General features: G+C 41.5%; 1 protein-coding gene across 2 annotated transcripts in view; it reads right to left on the bottom strand.

Moving 5' to 3' along the window:
- Positions 1-310: 310 nt before the first annotated feature.
- Positions 311-21,521, bottom strand: part of Wdr7 (WD repeat domain 7) — a 272,930-nt gene continuing 251,719 nt past the window's right edge. For both annotated transcript variants that reach the window (XM_029471767.2, XM_021150163.3), the window contains 2 exons: positions 10,503-10,607; positions 311-2,901 (listed from right to left, as the gene is read on the bottom strand). In XM_029471767.2, coding sequence (XP_029327627.1) covers positions 2,698-2,901; positions 10,503-10,607 — 309 coding nt within the window. In that variant the 3' untranslated portion in view covers positions 311-2,697. The remainder of the gene's footprint in view (positions 2,902-10,502; positions 10,608-21,521) is intronic.

Genomic DNA, 21,521 nt, shown 5'->3' with positions numbered 1-21,521 from the left:
TGAGGGCTGACAAGATACAATTCCGTACAATGTCTATCTGTTGAGCTCAAGTCTGGCTGGAGGTTAAGCAGCGTGCACGACTCCCCTGCCCAGGCCAGAGGATGCTGCTGAGTTTTTCCATCTGGTCTCAAGCAAGAGCTTTCACCACTGCTCCGCTGTCCTTTGAGAATAAACATAGTTGCCTTTCCTGAAACTTGCTCTCGAGTGAAATGAATAGGTACAAACAGGAAGGCAAGAGGAACAAATGGGTTTCCACAGAGAATGTTTACAAGGGACCACAGCACACAGTAAGAACAGGATAAAAACACCCTTCAGTACACTTCAGTTTTATTTAACACAAGTATGTACACAGCAATTTTAAACGCATACAGGATCTACTAGGTGGAGTCAGCCAGAATGTCTTAGGAGACAAGACATTTTAACTCATTCACTATATGCAGTTTCAAACATGACACCATTTTCACACAAGTGTCACATCATGTCACGTTTTGCTTGTAAGTTACCAGTGAAGCCACATATGTCTTTATATTTACAGGGACGGGTCCAAGTGCTGTGTCAACAAAATCAATAAAACACTACAAGGGTGCTGGGATGACAATACAAGGTTCACCTCAGTGTTGAGGAATCCAAGCTGAGATGAAGCCGGGAACTATGGTTGTCAAAACAGCCAGAGAGAGCATTATTTTAATGAGAATGTAAATGACACTCTATCGGTTAGTGATTCTTCTAGCATGAAGTTTTATGTGCACAGAGTTTTATAGTCCTTGTGCTCTTCTGAATATACACACAGGGCACGGAAGGACTGGCCTGGACCTGTGACCAGAGTTTGTGACCTCATTGCTTTGTGCCCATCTCTATGATGTGATACCATCTGTCGTTGACCTCCAGTCCCCCATCTCTTTCAAAATGTAGGGAACATTTTGCTTAAAAAAACAAAAACAAAAACAAAAAAAACCCCTAAAGTCTGTGTTTGCTCATCATTTGAACTGGTTTAACTTCTCCCTCTGAAGTTCATACAGCAAACCTGTGCTGAACAGACGCAGACTCTAGAGGCTGCTGGACATTTCTCTATCTCCATCAAATACAGCAGCATGTTCACGAAAGTCTACACTGTACAGTTCTTGGTTTCGTTCTTGGAAGCTACATATATAATCATTATAAGTACGATATACATGCATGTGAAATGAATTCACTTTTGAAAGAACCCCAATGTCAGAACCCAAGAGACAGTATAGAGTTGCCATCAATGAAAATAACATACATTGCTAGTCAAAAGACACTGAGGACATTAGCTTCTTCACATGGTCTTTGAAGGACTGTAAACTATGAATTCATTCACGGACCTTGATTCTACTTTTCTACATATTACATAAACTTCGACAGTCTGAGTTTAAGACTAAATGCTCTCACCATTTTAGCTCCTCTGTTAATAGTATATATTTTCTCTGAATTCAATAACTGCTTTTCAATTTTTGTATATAATAGACAATCTGTGTAACTAACCAATCAACCAACACACAAATCAACCCCCACTAATACAGATCAAAATATTTAAGAATAACTCATATAAAACATTGTTATAGATTTTTTTTTCTTCTATTACAATTCGACCAACGTAACTTGACACAAGAGGAGAGTGGAGTTAAGTTTGGGTTGAAGCGTGGACACGCTCACTGTAGTGTCCATTCTGACCGACTGATAGTCTTTACATTTTCTGTACACTCTGACCAGTGTGTCTACACAGTTAGGAGACTGCTAGGGTGCTGACCTAAATGCTTTCCTGGTTGTTCTCTCACTGGTCAGAATCTGGAAGGAAGGCCAGGTTGAAATGCCCACTGTGACATTGCTGTACATATGAGAACTGTCGGTTGTGAAGAGCCCAAGGGGAGGAGGCCTTTTCTGAGCAGGAGAACCTAGTGACACATGGGTGATGCTCCACTATACAAATATGCTTGCTTCTAAACTTGGTTCGTTGTTGAAAGTCCCCTTAGAAGGCTGGCCATAGTCACTGCATGGTGAGTTGTGATGATCTGTGTTTTAAACTATGAAATCTGCTAACACGGAACCAGAAATGAGCATTTAAAAAGCTAGCTAGCTAGAAAACGTTTCTAGAAGGAAAAATATAGATGTAATTTAATATTTTCTCATTAGCCTCAGATCAGAATTGATGTTACCGAGAAGGTCATGGCTAAATCCTCAGAAATGGAACTGAGTAACTGTCTATCACTTGCTAGCAGGAAGAAAAACCAATGTAAACATGGAACAGGTTTAGTAAACAACAGGGTGTTTGGGAAATCCAAAGGGAAGTCACTTCAATAACGAGGACTCTGCATGGCGCTAGCGTCCTGGTCCAGGCCTGGGAGTGCAGTCACACTGGTTAATGATTCCCAGGCTTCTGCTGCATCAAGCAACAAGAGCATCTCCAGGAGCCACTAGCTGTCCCCTCAGGCAGGGAGAAACTACCTAGTGACAGAATGGTCGCATCCTGTTGAGTGGTATGTGTGTGCCTTTAAATCGACAGGCTGCCCATGTGGAATCTGCCCCCATGAAGCATGCACAAATGACATAGACCGGCCATGGCCCTGGATGGTATTGAGGGGGCAGGAAGCAAGCAACAGCCCAGTCTGAGGAAGGACAGAGCAACATCGGCCTAGACAATACAGAATTGACTGACAGTCAGGACATCAGCCAGCAGGGTCAGACCATGAAGCGGTGTTCCTTCCCATCATGGGCCATGAGGATAACATTCCGGTTGGAAGTCCAGATGAGCCGGGCCAACTTAAGGGCGTTGTGGGAGCCAGGGGATGCAGGCTGCACTGGAGGGACCTGGTAGGTCTTGATGCAGCGCAGCTGAGGAGCTGAGTTCAGCATTCCAATGCTTCCCAGGAGTGAGGTGTTCATCTGCAGGGACAGGGGACACACACATCAAGACACAAGTCAAGACCCTCCCCTCCTCCTCCTGAGAGTGGCTTATTTCTTCTGCTACTCTCTCCTTCCACATGGCATTGCACACTCAGCTTTGAGTTCTTTAACTCTAAATGACGCCTCTGAGGAGATTTCAAATGGTTATGACTCCATTGATGTGAACACAGAAGCCTGGAGAAAATTTCCTTTGTGAATACCACGTGACAGTCAAGAGTCCATTGATCCTGAGGAGAGAAGCTAAATTAAGGCTGGGACTAAAACCATTCTATCAGACAGGATTTGGTTTATAATTGATTGAGGAAAGTGAAAGATTGAGGAAAGCTATGAATAGAGTGGGAGCTGCCTGGGCCCCACCCTAAGTCCCATTTCCATCACCAACCACCATTAGGCCCATCTGGCTTTCCAAAAGCTCTGGAAAAATGTGTTTGTGTGTGTGTGTGTGTGTGTGTGTGTGTGTGTACATGCACGTGATTGGAGGTGAGAGGTCATGTCGGGTGTCATCTGTGATCCCTCTCCAATCTTATATATTGGGGGGAACGTCACACCTCTCTTCCTGAACCTGGGCCTCACAAATTCAGCTCCTCTAGTTCACCCACTTGCCCACCGAGAGAGCTGGGATTCCAGGTGTGCTACAACATTTGCCCAGTATGTATGTGATACACCCACCGAGGCATTTCCTCAGCCCCCAGCTCCTCATCTTCAAGAGAGCAGTGAGGACACCATCATTCCTGCCTCTGCCATCCTGCTAAGGGCAATATGGTTTTCTGTCTTTTTGAGAATTTTTTTTTCTGGGTTTGCTTTAAAAATGTGATTTTTCTTTATCCATTTACAAAATGAAAACTATGGATCGTGAACAACCATGTATTTAGACGAAGGTGCTAAATATCAAATAATTGTTGTCTAAGTGGTCTGGTTTTGGAACCACTGAGTTTGAAGGTTCCTTGAAGAGCTTGATATTACTTAAACGACTTTCATATGCATTATCTGTGCTACCATAAATCACAGAGAGAGCATCCTGAAACCTGGAAAGAAGCCTTGGAAATAATCTCCTTCCTTTACCCTAATATTCACTTCCTAGTCCTCTGGTGACTAAAGCATCTTCATCTACATGGGCCACATCATGCTAGCTATGTGAGCAAAACCTCCATCATGTGAGCCTATGATGACCTAGCTGCACCAGCAGCTGCAATTCGAGTGGATCTTTGGACCTTTAAGATGTGTTACTGTGATACCATGCTCTGAATTTGGATCAGGGCAAAATATAAGCCATTCCTTTTTCCAGGATTCTCGGGAGCAGGACGGTGTCAGAGGGCGTAAATCATGGCATCTCTAGCAGGGTGCGTGCAGGCTCCGCTGACATTTTCACAATTTAAATCATCTTGAGTAATAACCCTTTTAAGATGACTAATGTTACTGATTTTCCTGCATTAATAATAGTGCCGAACACAACACAAGAGGTGAGAAAAAATCACTAGTGTACGAGGTCACATTTTAAACCATATGTATGGTCATCATTAACTCCTTCTGCTAGAGTTCAGCTCAAGTCAAGTAGCACCTCACCTGTCACCTTCCCAAGTTCTTTCCTCTTTCCCTCTTTTTCCTAAAGAAAAAAAAAACCCTCCATAAGTCTTCCTGCTTACTGGTTCGTACTGTTTTAAATGCAGGTAAGGATGGGGAAGTCGATTAGGTAGTCTCACATCTATAAAACCTAACAGTATATAATTAGTCCTCTTATAGAACAGATCCAATTGATCCAGGAAATGGTTAGTTAAAATTAACTGGCATCAACAAGTGTGCTATGCTTTGAAGATATATGATTTCTCAGGTGATAAATAGCTACAGAGTATTTTAATTCCTTATGGATTTGCTATGAGAATATTTATGAAGCTTGAGTTCTGCTCGTGCGTGGCTGAAGATGCAAAGGGCATATAACAGGCTTGGATATGCCTTCATTTTTATTCATTATTATTATTTTATTCCTTGAAATATAGCCATTTCCAAGAAATGGACTAAGGGTTAAAGGAAGAGAGTATCTTGTAGACATGCCATAGATAGGCACATTTTATGAACAAGCCATTGTTATATCTCAGTTCCCATCATAAGCTGAGTTTTTTTGCTCTGCTCAGTGCCTCAATCAGAAAGCCTTCCATCTTAGACCAGGGAGTGCCGAGTTCTCAAAGGCATACACTGCTTGTTAGAGGTGGAGAGATGAAGACCTATGAGCTCAATGGATTTCACTTCTTTTTAATTGCATATTTTCTTTATTTACATTTCAAACGTTATACCCTTTCCTGCCCCCCCCCCCCCACCCCAGAAACCCCCTATCCCACTCCTCCTTCCCCTGCTTCTATGAGGGTGTTCCCCCACCCATCCACCCACTCCCACTTTCCTGCTCTGTCATTTCCCTACACTGGGGCAACAAGCCTTCACAAGACCAAGGGCCTCTCTTCCCACTGATGTCTGACAATGCCATCCTCTGCTACATATGCAGCTGGAGCCATGGGTCCCTCCATGTGTACTCTTTGGTTGGTGGTTTAGTCCCTGGGAGCTATGGGGGATCTGGTTGGTTGATATTGTTGTTCTTCCTATGGGGCTGCAAGCTCCTTCAGCTTCATGGGTCCTTTCTCTAGCTCCTCCATTGGGGACCCTGTGCTCAGTTCAATGATTGGTTACCAGCATCTACTTCTGCACTTGTCAAGCTCTGGCCAAATCTCTTAGGAGACAGGATCAGGTTCCTGTCAGCAAGCACTTCTTGGCATCCACAATAGTGTCTGGGTTTGGTAACTGTATATGGGATGGATTCCCAAGTGGGGCAGTCTCTGGATGGCCTTTCCTTCAGTCTCTGGTCCACACTTTGTCTCTGTATTTCCTCCTATGAGTATTTTTCCCCCTTCCAAGAAGGACCAAAGCACCCACACTTTGGTCTTTCTTCTTCTTGAGCTTCATGTGGTCTGTGAATTGTATCTTGGGTATTCTGAGCTTCTGGGGCTTATCAGTGAGTGCATACCATGTGTGTTCTTTTGTGATTGGGTTACCTCACTCAGGATGATATTTTCTAGTTCTATCCATCTGCCTAAGAATTTCATGAAGTCATTGTTTTTAATAGGTGAGTAGTACTCCATACCTGAGAACTCAGCTATATTACCCCTCCGCATATACCCAAAAGGTGCTCCAACCTATAACAAGGACACATGCTCCACTATGTTCATAGCATCCTTATTTATAATAGCCAGAAGCTGCAAAGAACCCAGATGTCCTTCAACACAGGAATGGATTTCACTTCTAACCTTTCCCTACAACCCTTCAGAGGAGGCCTGCTCTTGGTTTCCAGGATCAGAGTTAATTCTCAATGAGACAACGAACCATTCTGCTCGTCATTATTATTATTATTATTGTTGTTATTGTTGTTTTTATTATTATTTTATTGGTTGATGTCTAGCTATAAACTATGATAAACTCAAGGAAACGTAAAACTTTGAGTGAAAGTTACATGGAATTACAAAATTTATCAATATTAAGCATTTTTCCTTATTACAAAAATCATAAATATTATAAAATTTTAAATAAAAGTATAAAAACATAAAAAAAGAAAACCTCCCCAAATCTTACTTTCTTGTGACAACAACTGCCAGCATTTTGGTAGACAGCTTTTGGACCTTGCTAACACTCACCCATACACTGCACACATACATGAACACTCACGCACCTGGCATACATATGCAAACTGTAACACAATCATATATATACACACTCACACACTATGTATTCATGTGCACCATGTGTTGACATGTCATATGTACTCTCAAGCATGCACCCTGCACTTATATGTACACTGTATGCAGTGCTACACACACATACCACATGCACATTCAAATAGCCTGCACTTATACATACTGTATGCACACATAACACACACAGAGATCACATTAAGAAGTAGTTTCACCATTTGCTTTTCCATTCAACAACATGTTAAGGCAATCTTCATGCTACGACTACAAATTTACATCCCTGGCTTTAAGTGGTTGAGTACCACTCCACTGGATGATGAAGGAAATTAAAAGAAATCAGTATCTATGTAATTAACAAATTTGAAGTACAGTATTTATTTGTTAGGTGGTATTGGTAATTTCTGGAGAAAGTTAAGGATGTTTTCCATTTGCAAACTTTCCTAGCTGTTATATCAAACAGATGCACTGAAGTGAAATATTCAAATTGTAGCAATATGGTGTGTGGCTGCCAGACTATGCTATCTAACAGCTAATTATATAAATGGACTAAAAGCCAACACTGGCTTCTCCCTTTCCTTCAGACACATGCATCACTACTTATGTGAAGATTGTTTTCTGAACAGAGAAACACACATAGATACAATTAATCAAAACAAGAGAATATTTTAATGCCTTCCCCACAGTAAGTAATGCTGCAAACCTTTTACTGAGTCTCACTTGAGTAATTACCCAACCAACATTCCTCATTAACACTCATTTCTCAGCAAAGATTTTTATAGCTGATAGTTTTAGTAAGGCTTTGTATTAATAAGACTTCATTAACTTTTCAAAATATATTATAGTTCACTTCCTGGAATGATCAGAAGTCTTTTCAGATAGCATTAGACCTGAGCGACATGGGTGTACATCAGTGCAGCAGCAGGAGATTTCCCCACTGCACTGTAGACTCTCGTTAATAAAACAGAACAAACAAACAAACAAAAATGCCACTACCATTCTGAAGAGCTGGGCTATTTTCTTGGACAGCCAGAATGACGTGTTTGCATGCCCTCCATTTAACCTTGGAGCAGCACAGGACGTGACTGCACCTTAAGCTCGGGTGCTGTCAGAGGGACGAAGGTCTTGGAAGTGGCTGAGCTGTCTAGTGCAGATGGCACCAAGCAGCCTTTGGAGCAGGGGGTCTTGTGGAGCCACGTTCACAGGCTCAGGCATTCTGGAGAAAAGCCAGACATGTCAGCAAGCCGGCAGAGAGGGACTAGATGGGAAATCAAGACTGCACCATCTTGTATATGATCTTGGCTTCTAAAATAAGAATGGACACCATGTGTGGGTATAGAATCTGGATGGGAGTGGAGAATGTTTTGAGAAAACAATGAATAAATGTATTCAAATAGAACCGTAATAATATAGACAAGGATAAGGCAAAAGCTTACTATTCAACAAACTCAACAAACTGCGAAAAGCTGTCAAATTGTATTTATCTTTTCTATAACATTGTACTTTCCTAGCTGAACAAAGGTTGACCAAAAAAAAGGCTTGGCTTGTCCATTTTTTTAATAGATATTTTCTTTATATACATTTCAAATGCTATCCCGAAAGTTCCCGATATTCCTCCCCCGCCCCCGCCCTGCTCCCCTACCCACCCACTCCTGCTTCTTGGCCCTGGCATTCCCCCATACTGGGGCATATAAAGTTTGCAATACCAAGGGGCCTCTATTCCCAGTGATGGCCGACTAGGCCATCTTCTGCTACACATGCAGCTAGAGACACGAGCTCTGGGGATACTGGTTAGTTCATATTGTTGTTCCACCTATAGGGTTGCAGACCCCTTCAGCTCCTTGGGTGTTTTCTCTAGCTCCTCCATCGGGGGCCCTGTGTTCCATCTTATAGATGACTGTGAGCATCCATTTCTGTATTTGCCAGGCACTGGCATAGGCTCATATAAGTCAGCTATAACAGGGTCCCTTCATCAAAATCTTTCTGGCATATGCAATAGTGTCTGGGTTTGGTGGCTGATTATGGGATGGATCCCCGGGTGGGGTAGTCTCTGGATAGTCCATCCTTTTCGTCTTAGCTCCAAACTTTGTCTCTGTAACTCCTTTCATGGTTATTTTGTTCCTTGTTCTAAGGAGGTATGAAGTATCCATGCATTGGTCTTCCCTCTTCTTGATTTTCTTGTGTTTTGCAAATTGTATCTTGGGTGTTCTATGTTTCTGGGCTAATATCCACTTATCAGCGAGTGCATATCTAATGACTCCTTTTGTGATTGGGTTACCTCACTAACCTAGTCCCCTTGAGAACTCTGCAGTGTGGGTCAGAAAGTAGCACCCAGACACATAGGCAATGTGCAAACACACATTTAAGACTCCAGAAAAATAGGACCTAAAGGGAAATGTGTATGAAAGTACAGGTGGTGCAACAGTGGCTGCTGTGCTGGATGTGAGTGGGAAGAAAACACAATTGGCCATGCTCTCAGAGGGACCCATGCTCTCAGAGGGACCCATGCTCTCAGAGGGACTGATGCTCTCAGAGGGACCCATGCTCTGAGCCCATCTGTGGATACTAATGGACTTGTGGGGCTCACAGGAGACATGCTGGTCCTGTGGTTGTTCAGAGTGAAGACTGGGGGATATCTCTGATAGATGGAGTTTAATATGAGTTAATTAAGGTACTGGAGACACAGTCTAGAAAAAGGGATAATGAGAAAATATCCTGGAAGGCTAAATGAGATTAAAAAGGAGAAAAAGGCTCTGACAGATTTGAAGGTGTCACATTTCAGTAGGGTGTTGTTAATTAAACAGTTTATTGTATTTGCTTTACATTTTATTAGCTATTGATTTTGTTTTTAAACCATCATCAAGTTGTGCTAAAACCTTGTCAAAACTTTAATTTTACTTCTCAGCTTTTAAAGGTATGCAGGGCATTTGCATCCTCCAAAAGATGTAGGTGTCAATAAAATTTTAGAGTAACCCCTGGTGGGGAGGGTGTCTTGTTAATATTTTTCTAACTGTCAGAACTAAAGAGAGTTTAAAAAAGGAAGAGGAGATGGTAGTAATTAAACATTTAGTATGAAATAGTCTACTATAAAAATTAGTTGCTCAAAATTATCATTTAGTTTAAATCAATGTAAATATATATATTCTCACATGTATTCCATGAAGTACCAGATAAAGATATTCAAGTTTTTTTTTTTTAATGTCTTGGATAGTTTAGGCATTATGCATGTTATGTGAGTACCAGCCTGGTAGGGCATGCCTATAATCCCAGCACTTATGAGATGGAGGTAGGAGGATACTGAGTTTGAGACCAGCCTGGGTTATAAGGGAGAACATTTTAAACAAAACAAAACAGCCAAAACTAAACAAACAACTTAACACTCAAACCAAAACATAAGGCAAAGACAAAATGGAGACAAGGGGACATGCACAAAATAAGATAATGAGCAGATCCAAGGAGCTTGTTAGAAACTCCAGGCTTGAGTGCAGCTTCCCCTGGAATCGTATCTACCTGGGCCTCACCATGTTCTTCCTCCAATGCTCATGGCTCCACCAGGCGTCCTTTGCTTTGGAAGGCTTCCTACCACCGCATTCTCAGACTCTCTGTATTATAATTGCTTGCATCTTACCTGTGTTTCCCTTAGCATGGAGCCCTGCGACAGAACAGCAGGTGCTCCTTCCCAGCCAGTTGCTGACCATGTTCTCAGCACCCTGCAAGTTAGTGCTGAGCACATAATCAGCAACTGAACACTCAACATTTGTGTAAGGGTGGAAGGAAGGCTGGTAGACAGGCCCAACACGAAGACTTTCCCACCAAAGCACAGGAAGCAGGACATATTTAAGACTGGCTTACCTGCCAGAAGGAAATGTGGCTGTCGGTGTTCGAGTAGGTGGCAAGGTAACGGCCATCAGGAGCAAAGGACACTGCTGTGATTGGTCCCTTGTGTCCATGGATTGTCTAAAATGAAATTCATGGGCCATCAGTGACATGCATTCCATGGGACTCTTACAAGGAATTCTGTGGACATACTCAATGTTGAATAGGTGATATCACAGACACAGGACACTGTAAACTGCAACATTCTTTAGTTATAAAATCAGGTTTATAAAAATGAAAAACAGTGAAAAACTTCTTCATTTACGTAATGGCATTAATCTTGGTTCTAGGAGTGGGTCTGTCTTCCAGTTTGAACGCACATTAGTCCAAAGAGCAAGTGCATATTAGTGGACAAACCAGACTTTTCATTTTTTCACATTAAACAGTGTAATTTTGCAACCAATGAGAAAGGTGTGGTAGCCTACTCTTGGTTGTAAACTTGACGACTTCTGGAATTAACTAAAAACCAAATGCCTGGGTACACTTGTGAGGGTTTTTGTTGTTTCTTTAATTAAATCTTTTAAGTGGGAGGACTAGTTCCTAGTCTAGATCTTTGGGGTGGGAAGACACACCTTTAATACAGATCTTTTGATCTGGGAAGATTCACTTGTAACCTGGACCACACCTTCTGCTGGCAGCCTATGAAGAGGACATGGAGAAAGGAAGCGTGCTCTCTTTGGCTACATGCTCTGGCTCACAAGCCCATTCCTTCACTGGTATTAGAGCCTATTTTGGAGGTGGGGTGGCGATTTGGTGTATATTGAAGACCAGCTGACAAATCCAACGGTGTGGACTGAACAACTACTGGATTCTTGAACCTTCCATTGGTAGACAGCCATTGTTGAACTAGCCGGATCACAGCCTGTAAGCCACTCTAATCAATCCCTTTCATGTAGAGACAGATTCATCCTGTCTGTCCTGTTCCTCTCGTGAACCCTGACTAATAAAAAACAATCACCAAAAATTACCCAGAAACTGCTTATCTGAAGTGAAAGCCAGGCAAAACTGTATTGTAATCTCCTTGCTCTGAAACAAGGGAAAGGCTAATTTCAAGTCCTTAATAATTACACAATTTTCATGTTTATCCTTAATTTGACACCAATAACACCGAGCTTAACTGTATACAGCTACAATTAGTACGCATATGTACATGTGTGCATTGGAGGTATGAGCACAGATAAATCATGTTAACAGGGACAATCTTGAACTTGTGCCAATAGCTATCATTGATTTAACCATGAATAATAAAAAAGGAAGGTGTATAAAAGGTCCTTACCAATAAAAAACACACTCATCTGATATGAGGTTAGTATTTATACAAGATGCTGCATGCTAAGGAAATTAGAATAATAGTGTAAGCTAGCCACATTCAACTCTTAAACACCATACCTTCACTATGCTAGCTAATGCCCAGGGCCTTCTCTTTGTCTATAGTGGAGCAGGGAATGAATCTCAGTGGGCACAGACTTGTGATGTCATTTGGGTCATACATGCTGTTAATTTCTATAAGAAATTATATAGGATTCATATCTGAACGTTCAAGTGAGAAAGACCAGGGAGGACAGAAAGACACGAGCCAAGCAATTTCTTAATGGTCTTTGCAGGCTTTTTTCCTGTCATTTGATTTGATGGTCAAGGTACTCAAGAAAGGCTGTTATTCTGGTAATACCGGGCTGGGCTTCAGGCAGCCTGGGATATGGGAACTGAGTCAGCCTGCCCTGGTTTGCATTTGGCTCACTTCTTACTCACTGTGGAACCAGGGTCACATTATTTAACCTCAGTGTATCAATATCTATAGTATAGGGATGATGATATGGACAGTGATTGTATGTTTATCAGAGAGTTCTGTGACAATTAAACGAACTAATACACAGATTGTAACCTTCACAATTCTTAGCACATAATAAACTCAGCAAACATGATTGACACTTTTTTCTTGTTTACCTAGGAATGACAATACAAATGTTAACAATCACAGAACTTAATTACTTAACACAATTTTAAAATGGCGCCTCCCCTAAAAGTCTAGAATGGTTTATGCTCAAATCAGGATCACTAGGCATCCATCATAGATTAGTTAAAAAGGGACCCCGGACTGCCGTTATTAAATATGAGTGGGAGCTATCCATGGTGCTGGCAACATGCATGCTAATAGAGCAGTGGGTCCATGTGCCCTTCTCAAAAGCCTCAATGTCCAGCTGAGTGGGGGTTGAGCAAGCACACCCTGGGTCATGACTCTCAACATTCACACAGAAGGCATTACCTGCTTCAGATTAGCATCCTGCCTCAATTAGCCACAAGTGGACTTTAAGCCAGGCACCCACAGGATGTGACATCTAACAGCCAGGTAGCATAATTTCCTGGGAAAGTCATCCCTGCTAAAAACAGGAAACTAGACACCAGGCCCACAAGTGCCCCATACAGGACACGTCTGGCCAGTTCACTTTACATTGTCATGTTCTAGAGACCGGTGTCCAGAACATCTACATGAAGGACACCTCCACTCGAGGAGACATGGCTTCTCTAACAGATGCCATAAAAGTTCTTTCTGGCAATATTTTTTGGGGGAGGGGGTGAGGCAGTCAGGAAAATAGTTTGCTTCTAGACACATTCCTTTTTATGGTGTAATAGTCATTATATAATCCAATGGCATTTCTTTTACTGTCAGGAAGCTCAGAACTAAATTTATGCTCAGCTTGTGTCTAGTAATAAATACTGCATACAGATTCTGCTCATCTTCGGCCTGCTTTCAGCTAAGTGGTTTGAAGTCTAGATATATACCAAGTTTGAATATATATTTCTTTGACGTCTGTTTTGAACTAAGTAGGATTATCTTTTACAGCAGGTGAAAGAGAACATATGTAAGCAGCCCACAAATGCAAGTGTGCATGTGCATGCACGCACACACACACAGGCACACACACGTGTGCACATACACGCATACATGCATGTGATATGATGCTGCTGGGTTTCCCACAGAGATGCCTCCAAAGAGACTACAGAAGGTCCAGGAGCACAGCTGCGGCTGACACACAGGTCTCTTGTGGATGAGGCAATCTGACGGGAGCAGGGCAATCCACAGTGTGTTACAGCTGCTGAGGTCATCAGCCTCAGCCTGGGAGGTGCTTTGGCCTCCATTATAATGAAATGTTGCCCTTGTCTTTTGTTCAGATTCTCTGGAGTTGAGGACTGGTGCAGACATCACTTTAAACCCAGCCCCCACACTGCATTAGACACCCAGATGTGGAGGATCCCACAGAACTTACAAGTGCCTTGTGAGGCAGCAAACCCAGCCTCAGATGATAGATGCTAAAAGTCATTTTCAAAACAACAGGTGTCTGAAGGTAGGCTGGCTGCCTTTTTATGTACAAATGGGCATCAATGTATTGTCATGTGTGTTTTCCCCCCAAAGGTATTGGTGTACTGAAAAGATAGAGAAGAGATGAAGAAAACAGTCTCCTTTGAAGTTCTAGGAGGAATAAGAAATTCTGCAAGTATCCCAGTCAGAAGACAGAATACTACATGGTCCAACCCATTGCCTACTGAAAGAAAGCAATCTAAGGGACAAGATTAATAGCGAGCAGTGCTTATTCATATTGTATCTAGCAATAAATATTTTCTACCCATTCCTCTCACCATAGTTCTGTTCTCATCTATGTGGTTGAGACTCAAACAAAACATTTGGCTTCTTTTAGCAAAGTTAGAAAAATTTATGAAAGTGGGTAAAAATTTGTTATCATAAGTATGCAAAAGATTTACAAAGAATTGACCATGTATTTTCAAAAAGTAGATAGATGACTGGTTGGTAGATGATAGATAGATGGATGGATGGACAAACAGACAGACAGACAGATAGAGCACAGCCTACATGCCACAGCACCAGTCTTGGAGACTGAGAAAGAAGTATCTACCTTGGGAGGAACATAGCTGAATCTGGAATAATAAGGCAGATGTAATTTGAGGATGCTGGGAGCTCTGTTCCCAGTGGCTACCCATGTCCACAGAAGACCCAGTTATGCCTTCCACAGGGGCACCTTCCCCCAGAATGCACTGCAACAAACAGAGGACAAGTGTGCACCTCATGTTTCATACGCACAAACATGGGGGATGCCTGAACAAAGTGTCCACTGGTCTATGGAAGCAAGAGATAGATTGGAGATGGCCATAGTACTCAGGAGTGCCCACAGTGCAAGCCCAGCATCCTAGAAAGGCAAGAACTAGCAACATGGGCACTTTCTTGGTACTAATCCCATTTAATTATGACCATGAAGGCCACGGTGGGTCAAGCTCTGGTCACTCTGTGTAGTGTTTTTTGTTTTTTGTTTTACATATTCATACTTATAGCAGACAAATCAGAACGGGAAAGAGCTCAGGATAGGATGTGCATGTCTTTCCAGGATCCCAACACAGGAAGTCACAAATTTCATGGCAGGCTGGCAAGGAGAAACAAAGACATACATAGCAGAGAGGAAACAAAGACAGGCAGTCTTCCTTGCTGGTCAAGGAAAAAGCTCATTTAAACACAGCCATTTCAGATGAGTTCAAAAGTTAAGATGGAGTAATATCCAAGGAAAAAATATTCCCTGTTCTTTTTTTTTTTTTTTCCAAACAATCAAGTAAGGAAAATTTCAGCAGCTATTTGCGTCATCTATCTGTTCGAGGAGAAGATAGGCTCGGCAAGCCACTGGGGTAGACATTAACCTTAAATCCATTAAACAGAGGATCAGCTCACTGTGGCTGCCTACAAGGCTTACACCATAACACCAGCAACAGTGGCTCATCTGACTATGGCCAGTCACAAGGCTCGGGTGGACTTAACCACTGCGTGGAGCCTGCTCAAGCCTCCCTGTGCAAGCACTCTCAGGGCCTTATGAAGTTGCCAATAGGACATCTTTTAAAATTTTTCAGCAATAAGGCCTATTTTTACAGACAGACTTATATTTCTAATTTTATCTTAATCTTGAGCTTTGTCAGTTATGTATGGTTATTACATTTCACAATAGTAAATGCATAATAATCTAAAGACTTTCCAAGTATAATCCTAAAAACAGAAAAGCTGTACCATTAGAAACCAGGAAAGCTTCTAACTAGGAACGCAAATTGAGGTGAACTTGGCTCTCTTTGCATATGTGCATACATATCTGGTTCTTCACTTTAATGTGCAGATTCTTTCACTAACGATCACAATGACCAATTTTGCTCTGCTCTAAGTTTCATCAATTCATGGAATCATAAGCTAGAATCAATACAGGACACTGGATATGCTGCTGTCTTCTAGCAATATACTGTATATTTAATCAGCATTCCCCATAGATTTCTCAAAAAAATTTGCTTCAATGGAAAGTGAATTAAACATCCTATTACTGAGATTAACTATAGAGGAAGGTGTATTTAATGTTCTTAAATACAGGTCATGTAGGAGACATGTATGTTTAAATTTTCCTATCTTTAATGCAATCATATTGCCTAACGAGGAGCAAAACTAAAACCTAAAGTTACTGGTAGTGGCTCATTATGCAGGTGAAAGCATAAACATTTACAGTGTCTTCACTATTTCTAAGCCAGTGGAATATTATGCCCTACAGAGAAAATCAAAAGGCTATATTGCTTATGTCATAAGAATTATCAGTATGTAGATATTGAAACACTATTTAATTCATCAATGTCAGTTAGTTTATCCCCAAATGACATATAAATTACTGTTAGTAACTGCAAATGGACAAAAGGGCTATGGTGTTTTTTAAAGGAATAGAGTCCATTTACTTAGCTTCTATCTTATAATAAAACTTATGGTAGATCCCTTTATTGTATTTATCCTAAGTCTACACCCATTAAGATACTCAAATGATACCAAATATACTTGTCTTCTCCTCAAATGTCTATTTGTTTCAATTAGTGATAGGGAATAATTCAGTTCACTGATTGGTTCCAGTGCATCCTATTAGGAGGATGCCGTACAGGTTGACCCTCATTCCAGACTTGGCGTATATATAATATAATATAATATAATATAATATAATATAATATAATATATAATCAGAAAGTACCACCTCGGCCTCCTCTGGAAAGAAGATAAAGAGGTTGTTAAAACATACCCATTTCTCAACCCTCAAGTCTGTTTCAGATCACTGTAACTTCACCAAGGGGCTTATGTGCCTAGCGTGTGGGAAGGAACTGAGCCAACAAGAATGACTGGGCTCTCTTCAAGACTAGAGAGCTTACCTTTCCATTCTTCTGTTTTGTCTGACATTTTGTGTATCTAGCGAGAAAGAGACAGGCTATGAATTTTATCATCATTCTTTTCTTAAGAACTGCTTCCTTTCTTTGCCTGTACAAGACACACAACTAAATGGGCCCATGAAAAACCGCAGGCACTGAGGACTGTAGAGGAGGGCTACTGATTAATGAGGAAGAACCATCATCCTCCAGGGGCTGCTGTGTCTGTGAGCCAGCCCAGTCTTCCTCCACCCTGCCCAGTGAAGAAGCCAAAGCAGCTCTTAGAGGTTTAAACTCCCACAGTTGCATCCAGGATAGGGGCTGCTTCACTGATTGCTGTTGCCTGGCCTGCAGACCCTGTGTGTTCCCACATGTCTGTAAGACAGCGAGACATCCGAGCTTCCTCTAGACTGGGTTTCCTGTGGGTTGGTGCTGAACTTGGAATCTTTGCCTCAGCCTCCTGGGTGCTTCAATTATAGGCAATTGTCACTACACCTGCCTATGGAAACACCACACACACACACACACACACACACACACACACACACACACACTAACACACTAAAAATAACTTCTACTCCCAACTATTTTTTTAGAAGTACTTGTAAAAAAATCTTTAAATCTCATCTCTTTAAGGAACTACCATGAGTCAGTGGATAGGCCCTCTCAGACTTACTTTTAAGACTTTGCATTTATTATCATTGCTTGTGTCTGTATATGATGTGTGGGAGGGGAGGGGGATGCATGGAGCATGTGAGAAGGTCAGAGGACACATATGTGGAGTTGGTTCTTTCCTTTGACGTGTTTTGCTTGTTTTTAAAGACATGTTCTCTCTATATAGTTCAGGCTGTCCTGGAACTTGCTATGTAGACCAGGCTGGCCTCAAACTCACAAAACTCTGCCTGACTCTCCCTCCGAAACACTAGGATTAATGATGTGTGTCACCATACTGGGCTCACCATCTAACCTTTAGCATGAGTTCTAGGGACATTCAGGCTCCAGGCTGGTGCGGCAAAACCGCCTTTACCTGCTTACTAACCATTTCTCTGGCCCATCTTCCAGACTGCGTTAGCATGTCCATAAAATCACAAAACTTACCAGATTTTTTTTCTAGAATGAGCAATTTTGAAGTTCTCTCTGCCAACTTTTAAACAGTGCATTTGTTCCAAAAATCAGAGTTGTCAGGTGACTCTAAGTATTCCAATAGTAAGTTTAACATTCTATGAGGCATGGTTTGTTTCCCCCAAACCATGCTTCGCCTTGTAACAGGAGCAATGGAGACATCATTTAATAGCGGATATTTAGTTGTTTTTATGGCTTGGGATAGAGACTAGTTGTTCTGGTTTGGTTTCCACAATGATGAAAAGCAATTTGGAAAAGAAAGGGTTTAGTGGCTTTCATGTGTATCATGAGGGAAAGGAAGACAGGAACTCAAGGTAGGAACCTGGGTCTAGAAACTAAAGCAGACAGCATGGAGAAATGCTGCTATTGGCTTGTTCCTTAGGGAGAAATGCTGCTATTGGCTTGCTCCTTAGGGAGAAATGCTGCTATTGGCTGCTCCTTAGGGAGAAATGCTGCTATTGGCTAGCTCCTTATGGAGAAATGCTGCAATTGGCTTGCTCCTTATGGAGAAATGCTGCTATTGGCTGCTCCCTATGACTTGCTCAGCTACTCTCCTCCTACAGCCCTGGCCCACCTGCCCAGAGATGACACCACCCACATTGAACTGCCCCAGGCCCTATCAATCAACAATCAAGAAAGACAAGTCTACAGGGTAATGTGATAGAGGCAATTGGTCAAATGAGATTCCCTCTCCTAGGGTATGCCTAGTTGTGTGTCAAGTTGACAAAAATTATGACATTAGTCACCTTTGTGAAATAATAAAGGGTATATGGTATTTTAAAGGGGAATTTTTTCAAAAGGAAATATATACAGCCTTCTGTTAAATATGGGGATATACTTGCTTAACTTATGCTAAATACAAGCTCTTATATTTTGTTTGCATTTCTGAATATACAGTCACTCAATGTCCTCATACACACAACTTGATCATTTACTTATTATCATATACTGGAGAAGTTTTTTTATGTAGTATATTACAGTCCATTGAAACAGTGGTGTAGACAGTAATAAGATTTCTAGGCCAGCTTCTAGAAGCCTATAGACATAGACAGACAGAGAGAGAGAGAGAGTCAGACAGACAGACAGACACAGAGAGAACAAGCCTACAGAATCCTTAATATTTGAGGATTTACAGTACCAGTTCACTTCCCTAAGCTCTACATTGAACAGTTTCAACGAAGGAAAACATTTCCAATGCCATGTCAGACAATAGGAACCTAAGTATCTGCTGTAGGAACCAGAAACTTAACATTTCTAGATATACAAGGGATGTCTCAATAAAAAAGCATAAAATGTTATTTTCTATATTTTAATATACACCTTATTTCAAACACAGAAGTCTTGGCACAGGTGTATTGCTCAAGGGTGTAGCATGTTCTTGGAAAGCCTGTGTTACATATGTGTGGCGGGAGACTGTATGGCATGTTTAGAAAAGAATAAGATGCCAAGTGGTGGTGGCGCACGCCTTTAATCCCAGCACTTGGGAGGCAGAGGCAGGTGGATTTCTGAGTTCAAGGCCAGCTTGGTCTACAGAGTGAGCTCCAGTACAGCCAGGGCTACACAGAGAAACCCTGTCTCGAAAAACAGAAAACAAAACAAAACAAAACAAAAGAATAAGATTAATTGTTCTACTTTGCTAGACATTTGCTTTGCCCTAAATTCTAAGCCTAAACCAGGGAGACTCTTTTACCTACTTAGGGTAGGTATTAAACTATGGGATTACTGTAAGGGTACATAGGAAACCTTGGTAATTTTCTGGTTATAAATTGTGTGTGTGTGTGTGTGTGTGTGTGAGAGAGAGAGAGAGAGAGAGAGAGAGAGAGAGACAGAGACAGAGACAGAGACAGAGAGACAGAGAGACAGAGACAGAGACAGTGAGAGAGAGAGAAAGACAGACAGACAGACAGACACAGAGAGAACAAGAATATGAACATACTGGAGTACACAGAGGGAGAGCAAGACAGAAAGAACATGCCATCAGAGGGTGTAAGTCATCCTTGGGAGGGTGGTATCTATGAAGCCTCTGGAATGGCTAGGATTTGTAGTTCAGGGGCTAAGCAGATTGAAGGCAGCAGGAAGGGCTTGGGACTGCTGGCTGAGTATGTGTGGTGAACCCTCCTAGAGAGAAGTGTTCTTTAACCCAATGAAGACAATGTCTATAAAACGCTTCACAGAAGATGCTGTGTTATCTAAGCCGTCATGATCTCCAGATGACTTAGGCACCAAAATAAACTCACTTAATACTACATTGAGTCTTAAAATTTTTGCTGTTGGAGATTAAAAAAAAAAAAAGACATGATCGACACAGTTTACTTAGGTATTTTGTGTGTATGCATGTCTGTGTTCATGTGCTTACCTGTCTGTCTGTCTGTCTGTCTGTCTGTCTGTCTGTCTCTGTGTAGGTTTTAAGTTGACACTGGGTGCCTTCCCTTTTCTCCTTATTTTCTGAGACATGCCCTCTCAGTGCACTGGTATGCACTGGTTGAGGACACTGGCCAGCCAGCAACCCCTTGTCTCTGCTTCCCTGTCCCTGGGGTTATAAGGAGTGCACCTCGCAGGCCGAGAAGCTGAACTCAGATCATAACACTTTTACCAAGTAATCCATCCACCCAGGCCCCATAACCTGGTCCTAGATATTGGTATTTGTGAAGACACAACTCATTTTTAAATAAAACATAAATAACTTGATCTTCTCACTAAGTACTTATAGAGTAAATACTAGAGTGTTAGCAAATATACTAAAAATATAAGAATGCTTTTTAAGGATATAGGGGAAAAGCATAAAATGTTATTTTCTATATTTTAATATACACCTTATTTCAAACATTGAAGTTTTGGCACAGGTATACTGCTCAGGGGTATAGCACATTCTTAGGAAGCATAAAATGATGGGCTTCATTCTCAGCACACACACACACACACACACACACACACACACACACACACACACACACTACCACCACCACCACCAAGAACAACAAAATAAAACCAAAACAACAATAACAACAACCAAAGTCAAACACATACTAGTCTTAACACGAAATGGCTTCCCTTTGGAATTCTGCTTATAAAAATTCTTCACAAATTTTAAGTATTGAAGAAAGAAAAATGATAGAATGGCTAGTTCCTGAAGCCTGGCAGTGCTCGAGTTTTCGTCTCTGACTACTTTAGTCAGTTTGCACACGGTCCCTCACCAGTGTCTCATCAGTATTTACCATTTACGTGATGTCTCAGCAGATCTAAACAGTGGAAAGATAAAGTTGTAGTAAAAATGTATATTTTACTTACACAAATAAGATAATGGCTGACGTTTTAAAAGTGAGGCTCCTGGCACTGATTGTAGGAACTGTTTAGAATGTGAACTGTGCTTCCACTTTGGGCGTCAGTAATCCTAGGACAATAGTGAGTGACTTTGACCTCGGTGTATAAAATACATTTATCACTGAAATGACATGCCGGCTGCCAGTCAGTATGTGTCTCTCATTTGTTAGGGGCCCTCCTGCTGTGACTCCCTCATTACGATTTGCTTTCACTTCCTGGGCAAATGACAAGTAGAAAATGAGGCAGTTTCTTTCTTGACCAAGCTTAATCCAGAAAAAAATGAGATGACAGCTGCAGCCACCCAAGTGTTACAGAGCATTTTCCAAGTGTTTGTTG

Source organism: Mus caroli, unplaced genomic scaffold (assembly GCF_978045245.1).
Source record: "Mus caroli unplaced genomic scaffold, Mus_caroli_1 scaffold_19, whole genome shotgun sequence".
Lineage (NCBI taxonomy): Eukaryota > Metazoa > Chordata > Mammalia > Rodentia > Muridae > Mus > Mus caroli.
This window is presented reverse-complemented; position numbering and strand designations above follow the sequence as displayed.